Source organism: Topomyia yanbarensis, chromosome 1 (genome assembly GCF_030247195.1).
Source record: "Topomyia yanbarensis strain Yona2022 chromosome 1, ASM3024719v1, whole genome shotgun sequence".
Taxonomy (NCBI): domain Eukaryota; kingdom Metazoa; phylum Arthropoda; class Insecta; order Diptera; family Culicidae; genus Topomyia; species Topomyia yanbarensis.
Genome location: NC_080670.1, coordinates 121,875,766 through 121,902,796, shown reverse-complemented (window position 1 = coordinate 121,902,796; position 27,031 = coordinate 121,875,766). Strand labels below are relative to the sequence as shown.

General features: G+C 39.0%; 1 protein-coding gene across 3 annotated transcripts in view; it reads left to right on the top strand.

Moving 5' to 3' along the window:
* The window catches only part of LOC131683578 (uncharacterized), a 53,243-nt gene extending 28,527 nt beyond the window's left edge, over positions 1 to 24,716 (top strand). For 2 of the 3 annotated variants that reach the window (XM_058965797.1, XM_058965711.1), the window contains 4 exons: positions 4,406 to 4,649; positions 4,710 to 4,796; positions 8,947 to 8,991; positions 9,341 to 10,099. In XM_058965797.1, coding sequence (XP_058821780.1) covers positions 4,412 to 4,649; positions 4,710 to 4,796; positions 8,947 to 8,991; positions 9,341 to 9,786 — 816 coding nt within the window. In that variant the 5' untranslated portion in view covers positions 4,406 to 4,411 and the 3' untranslated portion in view covers positions 9,787 to 10,099. Of the gene's footprint in view, positions 1 to 4,405; positions 4,650 to 4,709; positions 4,797 to 8,946; positions 8,992 to 9,340; positions 10,100 to 24,674 lie in introns of those variants that run through there. The other variant, XM_058965885.1, reaches the window with a different exon arrangement.
* Positions 24,717 to 27,031: the final 2,315 nt, after the last annotated feature.

Genomic DNA, 27,031 nt, shown 5'->3' with positions numbered 1-27,031 from the left:
AAACTTATTAAATAAATTCAACAAGCGTCTCTTGGCAGAGTCTGGTAGATTCTTCAACAAGTTGAATTTGATTCTGTCTGGCCCTGGAGCTTTATTGTTACATGATAAGAGAGCAAGTGAGAACTCCACCATCGAAAACGGTGTTTCGTTCGCGGTATTGTAAGGCGACGCGGCGCGGTAGATTTTCTGTGCCGGGGCGGAATCCGGACAAACCTTCTTGGCGAAATCGAATATCCAGCGGTTTGAATATTCCACGCTCTCGTTAGTACTGTTTCGGTTTCGTATCGTATTCGGGCCGTTCCCCAAAGAGTGCTCGATGTTTCTCTTGTTAACCCGTCGATAAACCGGCGCCAGTAACTGCGTTTCTTGGCTTTCATTAAATTTTTCATTCGCTTTTCTTATATCGCGTACAGTCGATAGCTAGCTACTAACCCGTCGTTTCGGAAGGCTTTATACGCGGCAGCCTTCGCCGCATACACGTCTGAGAATTCTTCGTCCCACCAAGGGTTGGGAGAACGTTTTTGGCTGTTCCCGTCGGGTATTCGAGAATCGAGTTGGACAAAAACTTATACTCTTCCTCCGGGGGAAGTACCTGTGTTGAATCGATAGTTTTAAATATCTCAGCAGCGTAGCTCTTCCAATCAATGTTTCGTGTGAGGTCATAACATTGATTGGTTCCGAAGGTCGTGAACGAGTAGTGATTGCAATTACAATCGGCAGGTGGTCACAACCGTGGTGATCAGATATTACCTCTAATCTCTAACCCTATGTGCGGGGTTGGGATTCGAACCCAGGTGAGCTGCGTACAAGGCAATCGATTCACCAACTACGCTATGCCCGCCCCCAATACGATGAATGAGGATGCTTATGAGTGTCAAGATGAGGTCTGTGCTAGGGAAAGATTTGCACTAATTTGTGAATTGAAGTAATTTGACAACTATGGGATTTTGGCTAAGAGATAAGTTACAAGATCCCCTTCCCATAATTTTCCAAAAGTTCTCATGACGCTTTAAACACAGTTCTCAATGTAGTGATCAGAGTATATTTTTCCAAAAATATTTTGTGGAATATTAAATTAAATTCGTCAGCATCATTTTTTTTTCAATCCAATTAATTTTGGTTTGGGGGGGGGGGGTTTAACCCCCAAACCCCCCCCCCCCCCTGGCTACGCCACTGAATTGCTTCCTACGACATGGGAGCAGGAATCCAGTGGCTCAATTCTTGGCCATATGCCATACGGCCTCTGGGCAGGTTCGTCTGTACACATCGAAATTTGATAATCGAAACCCAGCAAAACTTCACCGAATTACCATCAGACAAAAGTCTCAGCGAACACCCAGCAAACAATAATATGGCACAATAATGCCGATCATCGCCGGAAAAATTTCGGTGCGTGGAGTCGCATAACACTCTGGAATCAGGGTTCTCTGTTTGGAGGTTTTTTTTACCACCGGAACAGGTAGTGCGTAGTGCAATTCTTAGCCGGTTGATACAACCACTATCGACACTATAAGGCTTATCTAGGTTGCTCGGAGAAAGAAGCTGACATTGAAAGACAGCTTCCATAGATGTATTCCATAGACGCCCGTGTGCGCGCGATCATGAATCGGTAACGTCCGGAACGTCCCTACTCTCGGGTCTAGCAGCTTAGGTCCATGCCTTCAATTGGACCAATCAGAAAAAAATCTCTCATATGCACTAGTCAACACGTTCCATGGCAACATGAGCGGCAGCTCTAGTTATCTGGAGATCTCACTCTCTTTTAACATCTGAACCGTATGAAAATTATGTATCCGATTCCGGGTTCGCACGATTATCTAAGAACACGCGCGAATGAGCACACGGTTGTAAATCGTATGTATACTCGCGAAGTTACACGCTAGCACACGCGACATACTAACGCCCAGGCGACCGAGCACGTTAAATTATAAACGTCCGAGCCCATTGCGACGATACATATAGACGAATATGCAATCGCGATCGTCCATGCACAACTACGCCCAAGATTTCTCAAACACAAAATCGCCCTGATGATTACTGAGCACTATAGCACTTATAATCTTATAACCGCGATATCAAGTGTGCACAAATAAACGTTTATTCCCACGCGATTTTAAAGTCCCTACGCCCGCACATCTCAACAGTACAGTTAATATAACAATCAGCAGGCCTGCTGCAATTATGCATTGGTCTTGAGCAGTTTTTTGTTGGGGTGTATTTGCCGTCTTGTCTGAAATTGCAGTGAGTGATTCTGGCGGAAAACCGTTCCGAGAACCCAGATCTACAACTCCAGTAGGACAACTCTCAAAACAAGATATTTATGTTTCACATTACTAAGATTTTTTCTTTTATTTTCCATTTCTTGGATTTGAGGATCGAAAATGTCGAGAAGTACACGATACAGAAGAGTGCAACGGGAAATCGATCGAGCAGTACGATTGCAAGAAAGCAATGTTTTGCCAACTTTATACCCTAGCCAGAGGGAAGAGCGGATGTTATTAGACAATAGCAATTTGTGGGATGATCACTCAAATGAATCACTAAACTTCCTTCAAGGCGATGCAACATCGAGTGGATCATCACATTTACAACTACAAAATGATAACATCATAATGGATCAATTGTTATCTAGGAATGAAGAAAATGAATACGTATCGGATAGTGATTCTGATGAAGAAAGTAATGCTTTGGACGTGCATGATATCGCCAATAAATTTATTACGTGGTCTTCACATTACAATATCTCAACCGTCGCTGTCGATGACCTATTAAAATGGTTCCGCAACAGTCTTTTCCCATTCTTACCTAATTCGATTCAAGTTTTGAAAAGGAAAGCCATTATTTTCGATGCTCCAATCCGCAGAATGGGAAATGGACATTTCTTTTATTTCGGGTTGAAAGCGATGCTACAAGTTTTTTTTGAAATCTGCCAAATAAATATGGATAAGGCACAACACATTGCCATTGGGATTGGAATTGATGGCGTTCCAATATCCAAAAGTTCGAAGAGCAATTTTTGGCCCATTTTGATTAAAATTCATCATTACAACACAGTTTTACCCGTCGGAGTATATCACGGACCTGGAAAACCACACAGCGAAAGCGATTTTCTATTAGAATTCACCACAGACCTAGAAGACATACTGAATACTGGTTACACAATCAACGGTATTAGAATGACATTTTCAGTGTATGCCTTAGTATGTGATGCACAAGCCAAGTGTTTTATCTTGGATATTATATCCCCAACTGGGTTCAACGCATGCCCTAAATGCTTCAGTGAAGGAAGGAAAATAGGTACACGTGTAGTGTTCCCCAACCTGCACGCTCCTCTGCGTACTGATGATACGTTTCTTGACACAAGCGATCCCATTCACCGAAATACTGAGCTCCCATCGCTAGCCAAGATTGGATTCAATTGTGTTACCGATACATGCATTGATTATATGCATAATGTACTACAAGGAGTCTTCAAAACTATTCTGAACTATTGGGTGCATACAAATAATAAAATGTTCAGTCTGACACAATCACAGAAAGAAGAAATTAATCATCGAATTTCTGTTCTAAGAATTCACATTACCAGTGACTTTGTTAGAAGACCAAGGGGCTTAGACAACTTAACATTTTATAAGGCAACAGAGTTCAGACTTCTTTTATTATACAGTGGACCACTAATTTTTTATAGAGTGATTAAACAACAATACTACGAACATTATTTGCTTCTTCACAAGGCAATCAGAATACTATGTCACCCACAGCTTTGGAAAACAATGAATGCTGAAGCTAGCGATCAGTTGTATAGATTTGTGAATGAATACAAATATTTATACGGCGAAGAATACCTTATTTATAATATACATGTACTGATTCATCTATCAAGGGAATGTCTTCACTTCGAGGGTCCATTGGATGATTTCTCTGCCTTTCCCTACGAAAATTTTTTACAAAAGTTGATTAAAATGACCAAGAAAGCGCCAAAACCTTTAGAACAAATAAGAAACCGTTTGCAAGAGCAGATCCGATTCAATCCAGAAAAATGTTCGAATACGTATAGGCGTGATGCTAAAAAAATACGAGTTCCAGGAACCTGTTACTACGAGCGAATCATATCAGAAACAAATATAAACTTCAGTATAGACGGTAATGACAGTTATGTCTATTTTGAACAACAAATGTTTAATATCAAGAAAATTAGAAAAACGCATGGCTCGTATATGCTGTTATGTAAAAAGATTGTGAATTTAATTGCATTTTATCCTGGGTCTAATCACTTGGGTATTTTTTGCACAAATCGAATTCAGTTGGATGATGAATCAATCTTCGAAATTGCTGCAAATAACGCTTTCAAAGCAATGTTACTCAAACTAGACGATATATGTGTTTTCACGTCATTACTTCACAGTGAACAATGAGTCGTGAGTTGTCAACCACAAACACCAGGTCAAGCTTCGTAACTAATGAGTCCTCAAATCCGCACACGATAATCACTCCGGGAACATCTTCTACTGAGGATTATACTGAGTACCAGTATTTAGATGATGATAATCTCCGCGAAAGTGATGCTCAGGAGCAACCTAAAAGGCGTAAGCAAAGGCCAATTTTACAGAAGCAGCAATTTCAAATAAACTATGAACAAATTCGTGAAGGTAAATATTTCACTTCATTATAGTTTAAAATATGCTTACCTATGTAATTTTCCTTTTCAGCACACAAGCATAAGATGCAACTTGGTGTTGATTTTCCGATTACTCCATCTTCTGGCCATTCTTCGCCCCAGGATCTTATGACATCAGGTAATCTCAAATCACACAAATTTTACATCATGGCATATCATGCTCAGACCTCAGTTGTTCGTTGCATGATTTATTTATACAGCGACACAGTACTCTGCATACAAGCAAACAATATGCACAATGTAGCCATAACTGTTCTGGCAAACGCAATGATTACACTCAGCAAGTTACATGTGTAATCATTGGATATATGCCTTGACATTGTACAAATAAAGTCCCGGTTCGCATCCAAGTTTTTAAACCAAGCAATCGTCGACACCTTCGGAATAATGGAATGTAGAAACCGCTTCAGATACCCCCTGATCTACGAAGTTTGCCAACTTGCGAGCGTCTGAAAGCATCCCTTGAAAGCAAATTGGTCTATCATTAATGCCGCCTTCTAATGCGCTCACCTAAAGAATTTGTCTTTTCATGGTCCAGGATAAAGATAAAGCACTCAGATGTTCTCGTATTTTCTCCAGAAAATACGATAAGTGCGGATACCGAAGCCAGTGTACCCGTAATTGTAGAACATCTGACCGCAGTCGACTTGTTGGTATTGATTATAAAAAATGCCAGTGTGAGTAACTTGTGGGCGAATGTGTCGAAGTCCTTGCAAATCGATAGCTTTGGGCTCTGTAGCAGAGACTACCCCATAATCTGCAAGTTACCTGAGCGTGCTGGAATTGACCTGATATTTATCAACGTCATTCACATAAAAATTGTACAAAAGGGAGATTGGACATGCATCATGGCAATTACCCATGTAACTAGATCGCGATGTTGGCATATCTTTGTTCGAGAAGTGTATGTGCTTTTCAGACAAATTTAGCAAAAATCGTTTGATACTTGTGGAAGATCATGTTGGTGCAGCTGCTTTGACAAGACTGAGGAACTGAGTCAAATGTCCTCCTAATATCTGATGCTATTTGCTCTTTGTTAGCACATGTCATTTGAATTTCTGTTGAAAACAACGCAAGGCAGTTATTCGTTCATATGTCTTTACGGAACCCAAATTGTGTATCTGGCAGCAATCCATTGGCTTCGACCCAACTTCCAGACACGTGAATAGTGCAAATTGTACCCGAAGACAACATAGCAATATGTTTACTGAATTATTAAATATCGAACCAATACATTTGGGACGATTTTTAATGCAGAGATACGCTAAAGTCCCATATGCAGTAAATTTCCTATGCATATGGGACTGCCTATCTCCTATACATAAGCGCTGCCAGAAAGAAAACGATTTTTTAAACCTACTTTTGAGGAATTCCACGAAGATCCGTCCGAAAATCATTAAAATCGTGACCGATCATCTTAGATTCCGATGAAACTTTGCACGTTTCACCGTCATGGAAGACTAAATATTTTCCACAGGTAATAAGATTATTTTGACTCAAGAGCAACTTTTCAAAAGGGCGTAAACGTTTCTACGTGTATGAATTTCAAAAATTTTTTGTTCGATTACTGTATTTTATACAGCAAAACTCTCTGAGAACAAGTTACAGGGAATGAATACTTCTGTCTGAAAAAAATATACACTGAAAAAAATGTTGTGTCATTTTTCAAAAAAAAAAACAAAAATTTATGATAAAAATTTAAATTGCGAAAAACCCATTTTTTTAAATTATTTATATTTTGTTACCAAAAATCTAAAGAGAAAAGAAACATTTTGAATGTGATTGCATGATGGAGAAAAAATCGGTAAAAAATTTTTTCTAGCGATAACTTCGTACATGTTTTTAAATTTCATACTAATTGACATATAAAATTGTAATTTTATTACAGAATATAATTCTAAGCACCATTAAAATCAAAATGCATTTAACAAAAATCTTCCAAAATGCGATAGTTTTCGAGATATTTGAAATTTTGCTCCTTCAAAACAATTAATTCGTGTAATTATGCTCTTTTTAAAAGTTATTCGCGTTACCCCATCATAAAATATAAAAAATTTAATGTTTCTCGTTTTAAAGACGTAAAAGCAACTTTTTTAGTGTATTTGGATCATGGAGAAGCTTTCAATAAAAAAGTTTTCCTAACAACAACTTTTGACATATTTTTATAATTCTTACTATTTGCTGTCAAAAATACAATTTTCTTTTTGAATATGATTCTAAACGCCATTTTAAATCGAAATGCTCTTAGCAAAAAATTTTCTAAAATGTAGTAGTTCTCGAGATAGTTTAACTTTTGTTTTAACAACACAATTATTTTGTTTTATTACGACCTTTTCATGAATTAGTCGCGTTTCTCCATCAACAATAATAGGTTTTTCAAAAGGTCCGTAAACTTTCCTGAAACTTTCTCTTTGACATCAAGGTGATATTGTGAAACATTTGAAAGTTACATGAAAACAACCAAAATATGATTTAACAATATAGTTTAATCATCAGACCCTATGGTTGAAATATATTTTGGTTGCTTTCATGTAACTTTCAAATGGTTTACAATATCGCCTTCATGTCAAAAAGAAAGTTGCAGAAAAGTTTACGGGCCTTTTGAAAAACCTATTATTTTTGAAGGAGAAATGCGACTAACTTATGAAAAGGGCGTAATAAAACAAAATAATTGTGTTGTTAAAACAAAAGTTAAAATATCTCGAGTACTGCTACATTTTAGAAAATTTTTGTTAAGAGCAATTCGATTTTGAATGGCGTTTAGAATCATATTCAAAAAGAAAATTGTATTTTTGACTGCAAATAGTAAGAATTATAAAAATATGTCAAAAGTTGTTGTTGGGAAAACTTTTTTATTGAAAGCTTTTCCATGATCCAAATACACTAAAAAGTTACTTTTACGTCTTTGGAACGATAAACATTAAATTTTTCACATTTTATGATGGGGTAGCGCGAATAACTTTTAAAAAGAGCATAATTACACGAATTAATTGTTTTGAAGGAGCAAAATTTGCATAATACTATTGCTCATAATAATCTAGAATTTACGACAGGAATAGCTCACAGCACCAGACAAGCCAATCATTTATTATACTCCAGAGTATCCACGAACCTTGGTCAAAGACGCATTTCTTTCATCGGACCAGTTTTCTACTGATTTAAAGCAAATAACATGTCGCACTCGTTTCCAAGCAAAATTGAAACTAATTTTAAAAAATAAAATAGAATTTTTAATATAAACTTCGTTCACCACCATTCGAGCTTATTCCTTTAGCTATAATTGGTTAACATTTTTTTAAATAAAAACAATTGATAAATGCATTTTTTATAGCAATAAGTAATAAATAAATTTAAATTATTATGAGCTTCCTGCAAAGCTACGATGGGACCCTTAAAAGGATTCTTTTCCGCTGGGTACTCGCCGTAGCTTCTTGTCAAATTTTGTGTTTTGTCGGTCTCGTATTGTTTTTTTTTGTTCTCAGCGTTACCGCGATTCGTAACTTTGTTTTGTTGTGCTGATCTTTTTTTTGTACGCTGAGAACTGATGTGTCCACTACCAGGGGGCTCCGTTTGTGAGCTTTTTGGTGTGGGGGTAAGAGGCGGGCTATTAAAAAAAAATTCAAATATCTCGAAAACTATCGCATTTTGGAAGATTTTTGTTAAATGCATTTTGATTTTATTGGTGCTTAGAATTATATTCTGTAATAAAATTACAATTTTATATGTTAGTATGAAATTTAAAAACATGTACGAAGTTATTGTTAGAAAAACTTTTTTACCGATTTTTACTCCATCATGCAATCACATTCAAAATGTTTCTTTTCTCTTTAGGTTTTTGGTAACAAAATATAAAAAATTTAAAAAAATGGGTTTTTTCGCAATTTAAATTTTTATCATAAATTTTTGTTTTTTGAAAAATAACACAACATTTTTTTCAGTGTATATTTTTTTCAGACAGAAGTATTCATTCCCTGTAACTTGTTCTCAGAGAGTTTTGCTGTATAAAATACAGTAATCGAACAAAAAAATTTGAAATTCATACACGTAGAAACGTTTACGCCCTTTTGAAAAATTGCTCTTGTATCAAAATATTCCAATTGCCAGAGAATATCATGGAGATTCATACAGTGAACACACTTGCAAAGTTTCGTTCGAATCGACGATGGTCATATTTTGCGGTCGGCCGGTTTCTCATGGAATCCCTCCCCTTGACAATCCATTACAACGCCGAATCTCTCTGTGTTTTTAATGTAACGTTTCTTTTTCAGTTTTCGAAGAAGAACATGTTGCCAAACCGGCCTGCTGTAATTGTGGTACGTTATTAACTATTATCCTATTTTAATTGTAATTACCCGGATTACAAATACAGTAACAATTATAATTATATTTAACCCTTAAATGTATAATTTTACCATTCAGCAATATATCGACTTCTGTGATATTAAACTTTAACAAGAGGTATATTTCGCATCCAACCAGAAAAATGAGTACGAAGGAAAAATGATTTTCAGGCATTTAAGGGTTAAAGTTATAACTATTGTAATTATAATTATGGCGGTTATGATTTTATTATATACCTATTATAAATATTATCATCGTTATAGTTACTATAATCATCATTATTGTTATTAGTATTAAATAATACTCCTTATTTTGTTACAGAAAAAGTAACACGGGCATTATACAGAAAAATCGATTCAGTAGTGAAAAAAATTGATGAAATTGGTAACCGCATTGCAAAAATTGAAAATCATATTTACCAAGAAAACGTAGCGGTTGACGTCCCGGTCACATGGCCGATTTCAAACAAAGATCAATTATATAATGTGGAATCAAGTTTGCGTGCGGGAGACTCGGGTCTGAAGAAAAAACTTAAAAGTATTTTTCGGAGAGGACAAAGGAACAATATGCAAATCTTTTTGCGTGATAATTTACGCAGTTTATTGAGGCATTGTGGGCGATTTACATGGACCGGGTTAACGGCAAACTGTATGAAAAATACACTCAATGCTCCCTCTTCTAACTGTGCAGCGGACTTGTTAACCGTGAATATATTAAAAGGTAAATATCCTCTGTTATCCGAATGGAAAGTAGATAGAACTATATAGTTCCGGTTTTAAATCGTGTTTTCAGATTTTTGAAGATAATGTAATTTAAAGTATGTATGTGGGTGTGTTTGTATGTGTGTATGTGCGTCTGTGTGTGTATGTGACAAAAATATCACTCAATTATCTCAGAGATGGCTGAACTGATTTTGACAAACTTGGTCTCAAATGAAAGGTAAAACGTTCCCATAGGCTGCCATTATATTTTTTATGGATCCGACATCTGGTTCCGGATTTGCAGGGTGGTGATGAGTACGATCACGCAGAATATCCCGATTTCAACATATACTGCGATGCATGTAAAGAGGTGAAAAAGTTTTCTAAAATGTGACCACATCTGCTTGGATTTGTAGTTCTAGGTCACTAACAGCCATTTAAAGCCTCTTTGGCCACATTGACCACCATCGACGGATCCGAACCTGATTCCTCCCCGGCACTACCTTACGACATTACTTCGGGGAGGGGTTTTTATGTGCATAGCACACATTCAACTACTTACTAGTTCGTTTCTTCCGCAGGGTTACAGCGCCACTCCTCGACACACCACCAATTCTCCACCATCCACACAGACTGGCAATTTTTGCATGGCAGTCGGAAAGCTGGCTGTGAGTCGAGACTTAGTGCTCCTCCCCTACGAAGACAATCGGCTGGATGTTGTTGGCTCGAATCAAAACTTGTCGAAAGTAAACAAAGTTCATTTCATATCGTCAACCTGGCGCCCAGGTGGTGAAATCAACGGGGTGCTGGAGCGTTGCCAAAAAAATTTATTTCCAGATTAAATTTTACTAAACTTCCCAGTTTAACTCAGCCGAAATGCTGGCTGGATCTAATTCGTATTCCGGCTCCGGTGACACAACCGATTCAAGTTAGAATGTTTAAGGGGTACCATTTCGATGCGGCTTAGCCGCATAACCGAGGCCCGGGCGAGATGGCCACCGACCCGCCGTCGGAAGCAAGCGAACCTGTGATCCACTCGTTTGCCCGGCTTACTCAAACATAGGGGCTATACCTAGTTTAAGTCCGACTGAGCGGTAGCGAAGTCGGACAGCACGCGCAAAAGCGATGTGGCGTAGCCACATTGGGTGCTGGACACAAAATAAAATTGGCAACGCTAGCAAAAGGTAAACACAAATGAACACTTCGGATGAACATATCGTCAATTGACATTTCGACGAGTTTTGATTCGAGCCAATAATATGGGCCCAGACAATCTGAGCGACAAACTTCAGATTGTCTAGTTCACCGAGCCCTTGGACTCCTTTATGCCATTCAGCACCACGACTCGGCTCTCTTGTGCAGCACCGCAACTCCCTTCTCATACAATTCAGCGCCATTTACACGTTGAGCTCCCGACTTGTTCGCGAACTACTTGGTCTAGTCCCCAACGGTGGACTTAGCCTACTCCGACGTAGAGTTCCCCGGCGACAGAAGTTCTCCCGAAGCCGAGCCAGCCAGCCAGGTGTCGAGGTCAGTTCAACGATTCCGGTGGAGCAGGGCGTCCGGTTCGCTGGTGCCCCGACGACCCGCGACTGGTGGTGTCTCTTCGCGGTCTACTCAGTCTAGTCCCCGGCGGTGAATCTAGCTTACGCCGACAAAGAGTTCCCCGGCGAAGGGAGTTCTCCCGATACCGATTCTTCTTTGGTTTTAGCACCACAATTTCTTGAGCCCTTTGGCTTCCTCTCGTTCCGTTTCGCTCTACTTTCCCGATGAGCCATCCAGCTCCCGCCCTCACTTGTTCGCGAACTACTCGGTCTAGTCCCCAACAATGGATCAAGCCTGGTCCCTTACAAACGAGCGGTAGATTTCTCCTGATACCGATGTACGTTTCTGTGAGCCTTTAAGCTCTCCGCGCCGTCCCGATCTACTCGATCTAATCCCCGGCGGTGGATCTAGCCTACTCACGAGCTACCCGGTAGGGTGTCGAGATCGGTTCGGCGATTCCGGTGAAGCTTGACGTCCGGTTCACAGGCGACCCGACATCCCAACTCGGTGCTACGTCGCGTGCTACTCAACTGGTCCCCGGCGGTGGACCTAGTCTACACAGTCGGAGAGTTCCCCGGCGGCGGAATTTCTCTCGAAACCCGATTTGTGGCTTCTTGTTGGTCTCTTCGCCACTTCCTCTGCAGCTCGGAGAGTATGCTCGAGACCACTCTGTTGACAGCGTCCCAGGTATGTTCGACACGGCACATCTCTTCGACGATATTGTCCACTGTCATACCAGGTATACCCCTACGAACTTCTTCGAACCTAAGGCATTCGAAGACCACGTGTTCCGGTGTCTCTTGCAAAGTCGCACACGCCGGGCAAAGAGGTGACGAAGCATATCCAAACCGATGCAAGTACTTCCGGAAGCATCCGTGCCCGGACAAAAACTGCGTCAAATGGAAGTTCACCTCTCCATGCTTCCTATGTACCCAGGCCGACACATTTGGGATGAGTCGGTGGGTCCACCTTCCCTTCTCCGCGTTGTCCCACTCCTGTTGCCATTTAGTCTCCTAGCGTTACGTGCATTCCTCCGCTGATAGCATTCCACGTCCTCCGCCAGGGTGATGCAGATGGGGATCATCCCTGCGATAACGCATACTGCCTCCGACGATATTGTTCTGTAGGAACTCGCGACTCGTACGGTCATCAGCCGGAATGTCCTATTTAACTTTTCACGGTTCGGCTTGGTTTTCAGTGCAGCACTCCAGGCAGGAACCCCATATCGGAGTATCGATGACGAAACAGTAGATAGCAGACGTCTCGTGCTGCTTCTCGGGCCACCGAAGTTTGGCGTGATTCTCGCTATTGCGTTCGCTGCCTTCGCCGACTTTTCACAGGCGTAATCAACGTGGTTGTTGAAGCTGAACCGGTCATCGATTATAACTCCCAGTTGCTTTAATGCACGCTTCGATGCAATCACGTGCCCTCCGACGTCGATCTGCATCCGTTGAACCGTTTTGCAGTTACTGACCAACAACACCTCCGTCTTGTGGTGAGCTATTTGCAGCTTGACCTCGTTCATCCAGCTCTTGATCGTGTCTATTGTCTCCGTCACCGACACCTCCACTTCTTCAAGTATCTCACCCATCACCGTTAGTGCCACGTCGTCCGCGAAACCCGTGATTTTCACTTTCCTAGTCAGCTGCAGTGTTAAGACCCCATCGTACATCTCGTTCCAAAGAGTTGGACCGAGAATGGAGCTATGAGGAACGCCCGCTGTGACACGCAGTGACTTCTGTCCTTCGCTCGTCTCGTACAGCAGCACTCTGCTCTGAAAGTAGCTCTTCAGGATCTGGCATAGATAGTCGGGAACCCTCATTCTATGCAGCGATGGCTTCCCAGCTGGCACTGTTGAACGCGTTCTTCACATCTATCGTGACCACAGCGCAGTATCGATCTCCTCTTCGCTTCCGTTTAGATGACTTCTCAGCACTCGCGAGCACTGTCCGAATTGCATCCACTGTCGATGCTCCTTTGCAGAAACCGAACTGCATCTTGGACAGTCCGCGCTCACCTTCCGTGAATTTCGTCAACCTGTTAAGAATGATCCTTTCCAGGAGTTGCCTTCATTTAGGCACTTCTGCAGCACTATCCTGAACATGTCCGGATATGCCAGGATCGCAGCTTTCAGTACCACGTTTGTTATTCCATCCGGACCAGGGGCTTTCATTGATTTTAGTCGCTTCGATGCTTCTGTTAGCTTGTCGTTAGTCACTTGCCGATCCTTGTTTGTTTCTTCTTCTTCGTCGTACGGTGTCGGTGGCCATATAGTTGGATCGTGCTTCGGGAAAAGACCCTCGACGATTATCTTCAGCTTGCTCGGACACATCACCACCAATGACTACCGGCTTCCGATCGATCAACTACTCGGTTAACTGCACCAGCATTTGGCTGAACTGCTCTACTGTCCACCTTGGAGGAGCGTAGAAGCTACACACGAAGATGCCGTTGATTTTGGATATCACGAAACCCTCATATGAACGTTCTACCACTTCTTGGATGGAGAATCTACCTATTACTTGTATCACAGCGGTTCCTGATCTATCCGCCACCCAGTTACCGTTATTAGGAGGGACTTGATAAGGCTCTGCGATCAAAGCGACATCGCACATAGTTTCTGTCGTAGACTGCCACAACAGTTGCTGTGCAGTATCACAGTGATTCAGGTTTGTCTGGGTCACCTCCATCACCGTTGGCCTGCAGTCGCCTTCTTGTAGGCTGGGCATTTGAAGCCACCCGTCTGATGGTCGTTTTCTTCCGCTGGGGTGCAAAGCAAGCACTTCGGCCTCTGCGTGCAGTCTCTCGCAAGATGGCCCGTCTCTCCGCATTTCCAGCACATCCCGGATCTGTCCGGGTCTTTGCATGCCCCTGCTAAAAGTCCAAAGCCTAAACATTTGAAGCATTTCTCCGCTTGTTTATTTACTCGTGGGGCGGCTCTCAGTAGGCATCTCGACCATCCAACTGTAACTTCACCTACCTCCAATGTCTTGTCTGCAGCGATTACCGGTAAACGAATCATCGCTATCTGCGTTTCTCCGTATCCCTTCCTTAACCGGATCGTCATGTGCACCTCGCCCAGTTTGCACTGCTGCTTCATTGCACCTCTCAGCTCGCCTTCCGTCGTTATTTCATCAAAGTCCTTGCACACAATTACCATCTCCGGGCTTAAGGCTTAAACTTCTGCCTTTCCACCCATTGAATTAGGAATAGTCTCCTGCAAGGCAGAGCTACTAGTCGTAGTATTCTTCTTCAGCTCGAGGATCATCTCATTTTTTTTTGGGTACGCCTGACTCTTAACACGTCTTCTCCCAAATCTTCCAGCTCCGGGTCCTCTCTGACCTTTTTTAGCAGTGCTGCGTACGTAGTCTCGTCATTTGCTTTAACGAGCACTTTTCTTTTTTTGCTTTTTCCCGTATTTCTCCTTCCGACCTACAACGGTACTCCAGCTTTCGCCCTGTAAGGTGGCGTCCTTTCCTTCGGCAGCAACAGCGTTCTCAAGCGTCTGCCTCTTTGACACGCATGGTCTTTCGTCTCCTGGCGAGGATCTTGTCCTCTTTGGAGTTATGGGAACTGACGTGTTCTCAACTCCAATCTGCCTCTCCTTACCCTGTTTCGGAGGGGCTAGGAGGATAGTGGCCTTAGCCGACGCCGATTCTGGCTCAGCTGAATCTGCCCTCTGCGTTGCCGTATCGTATTCTTTCACGGCAGACAGTAGCGCCTTCCGGATTTTGATGAGCATCTCCTTAATGTCTTTATGGACATTTTTTCTCGTGTCCACGAACTTGTGGAGCTTCTCCACCAAGTGCTTCGCTGCCACTACTTTTGGCGTTTGTGGGGTGTAGCTTATTCCGCTCTGCTCTGGCTGTTTTTGCTGCTGCTGTTGATGTTGCTTCGGCTTCCCCTCCTCCTGCTCTTGCTGAATGACTTCTGCTATTATTGGTGGTGGTGACCGCACCAACCCACCTCTGGCAAACGGACCGTGCCTGCTCCGTTTATATTAGATGGCACTTTCATAGACAGACCAGTCGAACTAACCAGTCTATGAGAAGATTTTAAAAGAAGAATGGTAAGTGCGCAGTGCGGTTAGAATCCAGTTTTAGTGCCACAAGCAATAAATATTATATTTTTGTTTCAAATGTGTCAGCGTCGACATGCTGCTCATCAAGTTCATGGCAGTCGTGCACTTTTCATAGTACTAAGTGTAATAAGAATGTAATAGACTCTTCCATAATGTTATATTGAACGTAACTTATTAAATCATAGGTTGGATAAATAAGAAAGACGCAATTGCACCACTAGGTGGATATTTTTTTTTAAATAAATTATCATACTGCCCATACAAGCAAAAATGCTGTTGAAGATTTACATTTTGCTTGAACCTTATGGATTGTACGAGCATATTTCGATATTTTCTAATCTTACTTGTGCATTGTGATTCAGTGGTGATTCAGAATACAATCCAACAGATAACTCATTTTTGACAAAAATCCATATGGGACTCTTGGGCAGCATAGGTTATTTGTTTGGCAATGTTTTAATCAAAAAAGCTCGGCAATTTGGATCATTTTAAATTTTTCTAGAACTTCAACGAGACTCCTAATGTTCATACTTGGGGCACGGAAGAATGAACCGTATTGGCAAAGATAGTTTCGCCTAAACCTTTTATAAATCTGATAACTAAGGTTATACAATTACAGTCGTGACTTGCTGGTTGGGCCACACACCCTGTCCATCGGCTAGTTGGATCAACTGACATATGTCAAAAATTCTCCAAAAGAGACGTTAGTCTTCTAAATGCACTTTTCACATCTCTAAATATTGTCAAAGTAATTTTGACATGAGATTTTGGTATTCAGATGCTTTTTAGTTGGACAATGGTCCAACTAGCGGAGGTCCAACTAAAAAGTCGTCCATTCAAAAAATGATCAATCAGTGAATCAAGACTATACTAATTTATATTCTTTTACAGATATAACTATGGAAATATTCTCAGAATCGGAGCCTAACGTAATAAGTACAATAAAAAACGCTTTTAATCCACCTAACAGTGTGATGAGACATTTCTTATAACTCTTATCACTCTCTTCTGATATTATATCGTATGAGAACATTTAAAACTTGATGCTTCGCGATGTTTTTGATAACACATACTACATGGGATTGTGGCAGGACACAGAGAATCGCTCAAATCAGCATAGGACAACATCAGTGCTAGAAATCTCAAACCATATCAATAGGAAAGCGAAAAAAATGGCCCATAAAATAGACATACAAACGAATTATTGCTAATGCTCTGTTAATAAAATATCTAAATTCCTCAATCAATGCATTGTGGTGGGAAAACTGAATTTTCCTAAAGGGGTTATGTATATTGTACTGAGCCAAAAAATTGAGTTTTTTTTTGAATCGAAATGAAGTTTATACTTTACTCAAATTTCCAACGCGACTGAGACCTAAAAATCAACGCTTTTTCTGGAAAAAGCGACACTAGCAGTGACACCATTCAAAGAAAATCAACAGTGAATATTTCCAGACTTGGTTTTATTTCCTATTTAAGAACTATTGTGTTTTTTACATCCTAGATTGCATGATTCAGTGATCGAAACCCAAAACTTCAAGAAGTATTTGAAATTATTAAATTAAAATTTGTGTTTGCTATTGAAATTGACAAAATGATAGTATCGCCCCTTTGGCGATTGTTTACTTTTTCAGTCCCATCTATCAGCATTGAAGTATCGCCCTTACGTTTTTTTTACAATACCAATTTTACAATTGGTGGGGGTTTGGTGAAAATCGATCTAACTGTCCAAACGGCATAATTCAGAAACCGTAATTTTTGAAGTTTTAAAATTATGCAGAATTAATTTTTCAGAAAATAGTAACAGAGTTCGTGATTTTAGCGAATTTGTTGAGACTTTATTGTAGTCATGAATATTAACCTGAGAAAATTCACCATAAATACTTCTTGGACGATATACCGCCAAAATTATTTGATCAAATGATGCGCTGTTTAACGTTTGTAAAACTCATCGAAGATACTAAACCTCCGAAATTGGCGGTTTAAAAATGATGTTATCTTGACCTTAAATTACTGTTTTTGAACATTTGACCTATACATATAATTGGTCATACAACAAAAATCAAATTCTCATCAAAATCGATCAGGACCTGCTAGAATCGAATGGAAATCGTCATTTTCCATAAATTTCTCTCTACATTCGGAAAGTGTTATCCTCGATATTAATCATATTACGTTTGCGTCTCAACTCGACGCATTCCCAAAATATAAACTTGTTTTAATCCACCTAGTGGTGCAATTGTGCTTGTCTCACTTGTCCAGACTACGATGGTTATGTTCAATAAAATGGTGGAAGTGAATATTTCATGTTCAGTACGATTTGCACATACATACAATGGATCGACAGCCACGATCTTGAGATACTATGTGATACTGAAACATCGCTTGACCGCCGCTGGTTTCAAGCGATGTTTCAGTATCACATAGTAAGATCCGGGAGGTCCGGGTCCTGCCGAAAATTTTCAACTTGTTAAGAAATTTTAAACTAGTTTTATTTTTAAAGTAGCAACCACTCACTGCATACTCCCTCCGGGCCGGTATGATTGACGATTTTTAGATTGATTGCATAACCTTTCTGTATGAGAAAGGCAAAAGGGGGTGGGCGTGGCGTAGTTGGTAAATCGATTGCCTTGTACGCAGCGCACCTGGGTTCGAGTCCCGACCCCGCACATAGGGTTCGAAATTTTTCACAAGAGATTTTTCAAACCCGAAGAGGCGAATGACCTTAAGGTTAAAACCTCTATAATCGAAATAAAAAAAAGAAAGGCAAAAATGTACCAAAGTCCAAAAAAATCAATTTTTGTCAAACATTATTTTTTTCGAGTTTACATCAAATCTCGATGTTTCATGCATTATAAAGTCATTTGGCATCAAAAATACAAATTTGATTTTGAAAATTTTTCATTTCAGTTTATATGGGAATTTGCTGTGTGATTGCACTCTTCAACTCGTAACTCCGGAACCGGAAGTCCAATCAATAAAAAATCAATTGCAGCCGATGGGAAGGTTGTACCTTTCATTTGAGACTAACTTTGTGCAAATCGATCCAGCCATCTCTGAGAAACAGAGGTCACATATTTTTCCACATACACACATACATACACACAGACATTTTCCGATCTCGATGAACTGAGTCGATTGGCATATGACACTCGGCCCTCCCGGTCGGGATTAGATTGACGAATTTTAGAGTGAATGAGAAAGGCAAAAACATTTTTAGCAAATGTTGAAAGTTATGCATTTTTTGGTGCGCAGTTCTATGTTTCATAGACATTAAATCAATTTTTACTTCGCTTCCTATTAAATAAAGACCCTTATTACAGTACATCTCTACAAAAACGAGCTCAATTTGAAAAGAAATTTGAGGATCATGATTGAAAACAGAACTCTGGAATTTTCTATTGGAATGTTTTCAGGCAGGATTTTGATATTGATGCAATTAGACAACTGTGAAATCAAGACCAAAAGATCAGTTACATATCAGGACTCCATTCCGACAATTTATCAAAAGTCCTCATGATGTTTGCAACAACAGAATATCAATGTACGGATCAGATAATTGTTATTGTAATATTGAATTAAATCAGTCTGCATCAATAAATTTTCAACTTCAATCCAATTTTTTTGTGGGTGTGGTGGGGGGGGGGGCGTTGTATGGTGTTAAACCCCAAAACCTTCCCTTGGCTACGCCGTTGCTTGGAGTTAGTTATTTCGCTTTTCATTTTCCAATATGTTTCAGATCGATCCGATGGTCATGAATTAGAAAAATTGCAGTCAGAAGGTTCGCACAAATGAACATTTTTGCACTGATAAGTTATCAAGTTCCTTCCAGACAACTTGGAAGTGTTCGGTGATTATTTCTAGCGGTTGTAGATAGAAAAATGAAATACAAAATTCGTTTTATCGAAATAATGTTTGGCTTATTTCAATGGATTATTACTATATTGAACAATAAATAGGCGACAAAGTAATCCACAAACAACAAGCCATAACTTTTAAAGTATTCAAAATAGATATTTGAAGTCTTCAGTAAAGTTATTTGCAAAAGTAAGAGCTACAAATTTGCTGAAGGCATCATTTCGATATAATCACTTCCAAGAAAATTTGGAAAAATATCTCACTCATAGGCGGATTAATCAGCAAAAGCACAATACCAAAAGAAAGGGCATATTGCCTCCATTAAATTCACCGAAGATACTATTGACCTAAAATAAGCCGTTTTGGCGTTAAAAATAGATTACATGTTTTTGGTCATATTTCTGGCAATGGGAAATGATAAAAATCTTTCGTCCGTATTTAATGTTAAATATCTCTTTTGATAATAGTCCGATTTCAACAATCTGTAGCTTGTTCGAAAGGTATTCGTTAAAGCTGTCTAAAAACGTATAAATTGCTATTCTATATTGTCAATTTCGGCAGATAATTCAAAAAAACTGCAAAAAACGCCATTTTTACGCATTCAAACATTCATATCTTGGAAACTAAACATCAGAATCAAAAACAAATTAATAGCGTTCATACTGTTTTTTAGTTCTTTCATTTAAAATTGGTTTGGATAAGATCGGTTCAGCCATTGCTGAGAAACACGAATGAGAATTTGTCCGTTACATACACACACACACAGACACACACACACAGACATTGTCCCAAATCGTCGAGCTGAGTCGATTGGTATATAAGACTCGGCCCTCCGGGCCTCGAAAAAAATCTTGAAAGTTTGAGCGAATTCTATACATTTCTTTTATAAGAAATGTAAAAAACATTATATAACATGAACGACACAAACAGAAAACATCTCAAGGACATTAATACAACTTTCTAATAAGGTCCGCAAGAAATAGTAGGAGTAACGTAAGGTAACATTACGGCATACACTACCAGTCAAAAGTTTAAGTTCACCCTACAATGTTATTGTAATATTCAGAAACCTGTGGTTTTCTTCATTTATTGTTATTATTTATAACTATTTTTCGACCCATTTCTCTACGATAGACACATCAAATATGTAGTTTTTTTCACTTTTCAATAATGAGATGATAATCTTAGAATTACGTCAATTTGAATAGATATTTTTTTCGACAGTTAAAATTATCAATATAAGTCATTCTACTTACCTTTGTAAAGAAAAAATATAAAAAACTATTTGGAATATAATTTTTGGAGTAAGCTCTCGCAGCACTAAGATATTACGCGTATTATGTACTCGACGCATAGAAAGAATACAACCTGTCATAACAAAATGGTTTGTGATCTACGCGTCTTCCAAAGGCGGCAAACCACCGACGAACCGCCATGACAAAGGAATGCTAAAAGTGTCCCGTACAAAATAACGATTGTTTTGAAATGAAGCGATCACTATTGTCAAACTACGACAGATTGCTCCGCCATGTTTGAATCTGGGCCGACTTCTGGATAAGTATATTGATATTACAGAAGGTGTACAATTCCCTCAGCTGCGTATGTAGTGGTAATAAGCATCAAAATAGTATTCAGAACTCATTGAAAATGCATGTATTCTGTTACTTTTTTGCTTGCGACAGACAAGATAATAAAAAGCTGGAAAAACGATCTTCAAAATACTAAAAGAAACTTTGTTCGTTCTAGCATACGTGGTACAACGTCGATACACTTTGGTTTTTGCGTATTGTTGTGTTATCGACGAAGACTACCACGCGATCCATTATACAGATGTCGCTAGTGTAACATCGTATTTTAATTTAAACAATTAGGACCGCCTCCTACACTCTGACCAGTACATGTAGCAACATGATATAGTCAGGACGCACGTGCTTGACAAAGTCTACTGAAAAACCGACTCAATTATGAAAAATTCAAAAAAAATGCAGGTGAACTTAAACTTTTGACTGATAGTGTATGTGTTAAATATTAAAACACGAGCTGTATGCAAAGTACATGTATTTTGATTGCATATACCAGAAGTCGCTGGAGTTCAATTTAAAATATGTAAATTTAAATCTCGGACGTAAATAAGTTTTAATGAGCTTTTTCTTACACGTAAATAAGTCGGCCTAGTAACTGGGCTTTCACTTGAAATGAGATAAAATCCTGCTGAAGTATACTGCCGTGATACGCATAACAGTCCCACCTGCATAGGAAACCCATAGCAAATGGGACTGTTAAGCGGATCACGGCAGTATAGCAGAACATCAAAAATATGTGAACTTTGTATGTACGCTCCGAATTATTACAATGTTAAGCATGATTAATTTTTTTCTTTACAGGTCGGAGAACAGTACAACGAAAAGTGCAATACACATCGATATTGATTAATCGAAATGAATTTCCCGAATACAACCTAAAATCATTAGTTAAAAAAACATGTTTATTTTCATCTAAGCACCGGAAAAAGCTTCGTCGTTCCGACAAATTAGTAAAAAGCTTGTGTTAAAATTTGAACTCATACCCATTGAAATACTAGCGCCGAGGTGAAGCTTTTTTAAATAAATTACCCCATACACAGCTTAACTGTTTAATTTCCAAACCTCACAATTCTATAATTAGAGATTTTTCTAACTCTTCAATGGAAACAAAAAAACACTAGGTCCGTCATATGAGCACATGCCTATAACTAGAGTAATGAGCCTATTTTCTCTATGCTTCCATTATCACCATTTGAAGCCACTTGTTAGAGTAGCGTCTGCCATTTTTGTTCAACCCATTAGCTCAAATGGCAGGGCGACGATTGGGGCACTCGATACGTGTTTTTATTGCGCCTAACACGAGCATTGCACTGTCTTTAGTCCACTTTTTCAAAAGCACCATTCCACTCCATCAATTGTTTTTCCACCAACTATTTTGCATAATTTCAATCGTGATAATCTTATAAATCGATTGATGAGTTTTTTTTTGTAGTTTTTAAAAGGTTTTATATGGATGAATCGGTGCAAAGCTTTACACATTTCTGCTAATGATTATGATCTGCTAATGAAATTGTATCTTTCTAATCTTTGCAGTGATCATCAAGAACGTACGGGATCTACTTTCGTACATTTGCGGAAGTGTACTTCCGTACACTGATCGTTGCTCTTGGTGTATATTGCTTCTAATATTTTGCTTGCGAATATAGAGCTACGTTGTAGCACATTTTTTGCGTATAATGTGCACTACTTGCGCTTTAGTGCGTATATCATATGCAAACTGCAACTGCTCTGGAAAAGGTCGCATTGGTAAACCAAACGAATGGTACTTGGGCGGTACCGGACATTGCAACGCATGATTTGACTGTATTTGTAAGTATTACCAGTTAGTTTTGATTAACCGGTTAAGCTAACATGTATGTTCAATTTTAGTTATATATTGACCTACATAGGAGGACAAGCGCTACAGAACTGGATCTGGAGGTATTTCTTCGAACAGAGGATGGAATACATCGGGAAATTGTAATGCGGTCGAAGCGAAACGTTATTTATAGTCACATAATGATAGATACTAGTAAGATAAATAATATGCTTTTCGATTATGGTACACCGGAGTTGTTACGTGCACTGGTTTGGCAATTTAGAGCATAGGTGCAAAAACTGGATACATTTCATTGACACTTTTGCTCTGAAGAGCAAAACCAGCGCACTCCACCGGTGCACTGCCTTCGAAAACGACGCCGAGTCACCTCGAACTACTCGCCAACTAAAGAATACACTGGATTAGGATCAGTTCCATACAGCGCTAGCTATGGCATATCGCTAGCTGAAGCCCCATCGTCGGTGCATGTACTCCACTCTTCATTTAAATACATTTATTTTATCATAACATGGTTATGTTTTAAGATATTAATTTGTTACATAATTGCTATTCAATAAAGTTTTAAAATTTAGAAAATTTAAATCTGAAAAACAAAAAACGTTCATAAAAAAGAAGAAAAAAGAAAACCAAACGTTCATAAAGAAAGAAAAATAAGAAAACCAAACGTCAATTCATTCCGCCTTTTCTTACTCGATTCCGAATGGTTTCCGAATCAACCGATTGGCGGCGAAATTTCATTCGGAATCGGTTGTTGCACTGGATTCGGATTCCATTATGGATCCATTCAGGAATCCATATGGAATCCTAATTGACTTTTTTTCGCCCATTCGGAATCGATTCGGAATTCATTCGGATCTGACTATGTGGGTACCACAACATCCCACATAGTCAGATCCGAATGAATTCCGAATCGATTCCGAATGGGCGAAAAAAAGTCAATTAGGATTCCATATGGATTCCTGAATGGATCCATAATGGAATCCAAATCCAGTGCAACAACCGATTCCGAATGAAATTTCGCCGCCAATCGGTTGATTCGGAAACCATTCGGAATCGAGTAAGAAAAGGCGGAATGAATTGACGTTTGGTTTTCTTATTTTTCTTTCTTTATGAACGTTTGGTTTTCTTTTTTCTTCTTTTTTATGAACGTTTTTTGTTTTTCAGATTTAAATTTTCTAAATTTTAAAACTTTATTGAATAGCAATTATGTAACAAATTAATATCTTAAAACATAACCATGTTATGATAAAATAAATGTATTTAAATGAAGAGTGGAGTACATGCACCGACGATGGGGCTTCAGCTAGCGATATGCCATAGCTAGCGCTGTATGGAACTGATCCTAATCCAGTGTATTCTTTAGTTGGCGAGTAGTTCGAGGTGACCCGGCGTCGTTTTCGAAGGCAGTGCACCGGTGGAGTGCGCTGGTTTTGCTCTTCAGAGCAAAAGTGTCAATGAAATGTATCCAGTTTTTGCACCTATGCTCTAAATTGCCAAACCAGTGCACGTAACAACTCCGGTGTACCATAATCGAAAAGCATATTATTTATCTTACTAGTATCTATCATTATGTGACTATAAATAACGTTTCGCTTCGACCGCATTACAATTTCCCGATGTATTCCATCCTCTGTTCGAAGAAATACCTCCAGATCCAGTTCTGTAGCACTTGTCCTCCTATGTAGGTCAATATATAACTAAAATTGAACATACATGTTAGCTTAACCGGTTAATCAAAACTAACTGGTAATACTTACAAATACAGTCAAATCATGCGTTGCAATGTCCGGTACCGCCCAAGTACCATTCGTTTGGTTTACCAATGCGACCTTTTCCAGAGCAGTTGCAGTTTGCATATGATATACGCACTAAAGCGCAAGTAGTGCACATTATACGCAAAAAATGTGCTACAACGTAGCTCTATATTCGCAAGCAAAATATTAGAAGCAATATACACCAAGAGCAACGATCAGTGTACGGAAGTACACTTCCGCAAATGTACGAAAGTAGATCCCGTACGTTCTTCATGATCACTGCAAAGATTAGAAAGATACAATTTCATTAGCAGATCATAATCATTAGCAGAAATGTGTAAAGCTTTGCACCGATTCATCCATATAAAACCTTTTAAAAACTACAAAAAAAAACTCATCAATCGATTTATAAGATTATCACGATTGAAATTATGCAAAATAGTTGGTGGAAAAACAATTGATGGAGTGGAATGGTGCTTTTGAAAAAGTGGACTAAAGACAGTGCAATGCTCGTGTTAGGCGCAATAGAAACACGTATCAAGTGCCCCAATCGTCGCCCTACCATTTGAGCTAATGCGTTGAACAAAAATGGCAGACGCTACTCTAACAAGTGGCTTCAAATGGTGATAATGGAAGCATAGAGAAAATAGGCTCATTACTCTAGTTATAGGCATGTGCTCATATGACGGACCTAGTGTTTTTTTGTTTCCATTGAAGAGTTAGAAAAATCTCTAATTATAGAATTGTGAGGTTTGGAAATTAAACAGTTAAGCTGTGTATGGGGTAATTTATTTAAAAAAGCTTCACCTCGGCGCTAGTATTTCAACGGGTATGAGTTCAAATTTTAACACAAGCTTTTTACTAATTTGTCGGAACGACGAAGCTTTTTTCCGGTGCTTAGATGAAAATAAACATGTTTTTTTAACTAATGATTTTAGGTTGTATTCGGGAAATTCATTTCGATTAATCAATATCGATGTGTATTGCACTTTTCGTTGTACTGTTCTCCGACCTGCAAAGAAAAAAATTAATCATGCTTAACATTGTAATAATTCGGAGCGTACATACAAAGTTCACATATTTTTGATGTTCTGCTATACTGCCGTGATCCGCTTAACAGTCCCATTTGCTATGGGTTTCCTATGCAGGTGGGACTGTTATGCGTATCACGGCAGTATACTTCAGCAGGATTTTATCTCATTTCAAGTGAAAGCCCAGTTACTAGGCCGACTTATTTACGTGTAAGAAAAAGCTCATTAAAACTTATTTACGTCCGAGATTTAAATTTACATATTTTAAATTGAACTCCAGCGACTTCTGGTATATGCAATCAAAATACATGTACTTTGCATACAGCTCGTGTTTTAATATTTAACACATACACTACCAGTCAAAAGTTTAAGTTCACCTGCATTTTTTTTGAATTTTTCATAATTGAGTCGGTTTTTCAGTAGACTTTGTCAAGCACGTGCATCCTGACTATATCATGTTGCTACATGTACTGGTCAGAGTGTAGGAGGCGGTCCTAATTGTTTAAATTAAAATACGATGTTACACTAGCGACATCTGTATAATGGATCGCGTGGTAGTCTTCGTCGATAACACAACAATACGCAAAAACCAAAGTGTATCGACGTTGTACCACGTATGCTAGAACGAACAAAGTTTCTTTTAGTATTTTGAAGATCGTTTTTCCAGCTTTTTATTATCTTGTCTGTCGCAAGCAAAAAAGTAACAGAATACATGCATTTTCAATGAGTTCTGAATACTATTTTGATGCTTATTACCACTACATACGCAGCTGAGGGAATTGTACACCTTCTGTAATATCAATATACTTATCGAGAAGTCGGCCCAGATTCAAACATGGCGGAGCAATCTGTCGTAGTTTGACAATAGTGATCGCTTCATTTCAAAACACTTACGGGACACTTTTAGCATTCCTTTGTCATGGCGGTTCGTCGGTGGTTTGCCGCCTTTGGAAGACGCGTAGATCACAAACCATTTTGTTATGACAGGTTGTATTCTTTCTATGCGTCGAGTACATAATACGCGTCGTATGGATACGTATGGATTTTTGTCAAAAATGAGCAGTGGCGTAGCCAGGGGGGGGGGGGGGGGTTGGGGGTTAAAACCCCCCCCAAACCAAAATTAATTGGAATGAAAAAAAAAATGATGCTGACGAATTTAATTTAATATTCCACAAAATATTTTTGGAAAAATATTCTCTGAACACTACATTGAGAACTGTGTTTAAAGCGTCATGAGAACTTTTGGAAAATTGTGGGAAGGGGATCTTGTAACTTATCTCTTAGCCAAAATCCCACAGTTGTCAAATTACGTCAATGTAAAATAAAATAACTATCTGAATTATTATGAGCTCATTTTGAGAAAGATGCTTCAAAATATGGATTAGAGACAATTTTTCGAATGGGAATCTAAATTTGAATAGGTTGATTGCATATAAAACATAAGCTTGTTTACCGAAAACTTACATACATTTCAACATTTGCTGAAAATGTATTTTTTAGATTGTGTAGAGTTTAGACAACAAATCAATATGGTTAACAACAAGAATAACATTTCAGAAACTAGTTGAAAGCTGATGTAATTTTGTCTCTAGCAGGTCAGGATCGGTTTTATGAGCATTGGATTTTTGTTGTATTATCAA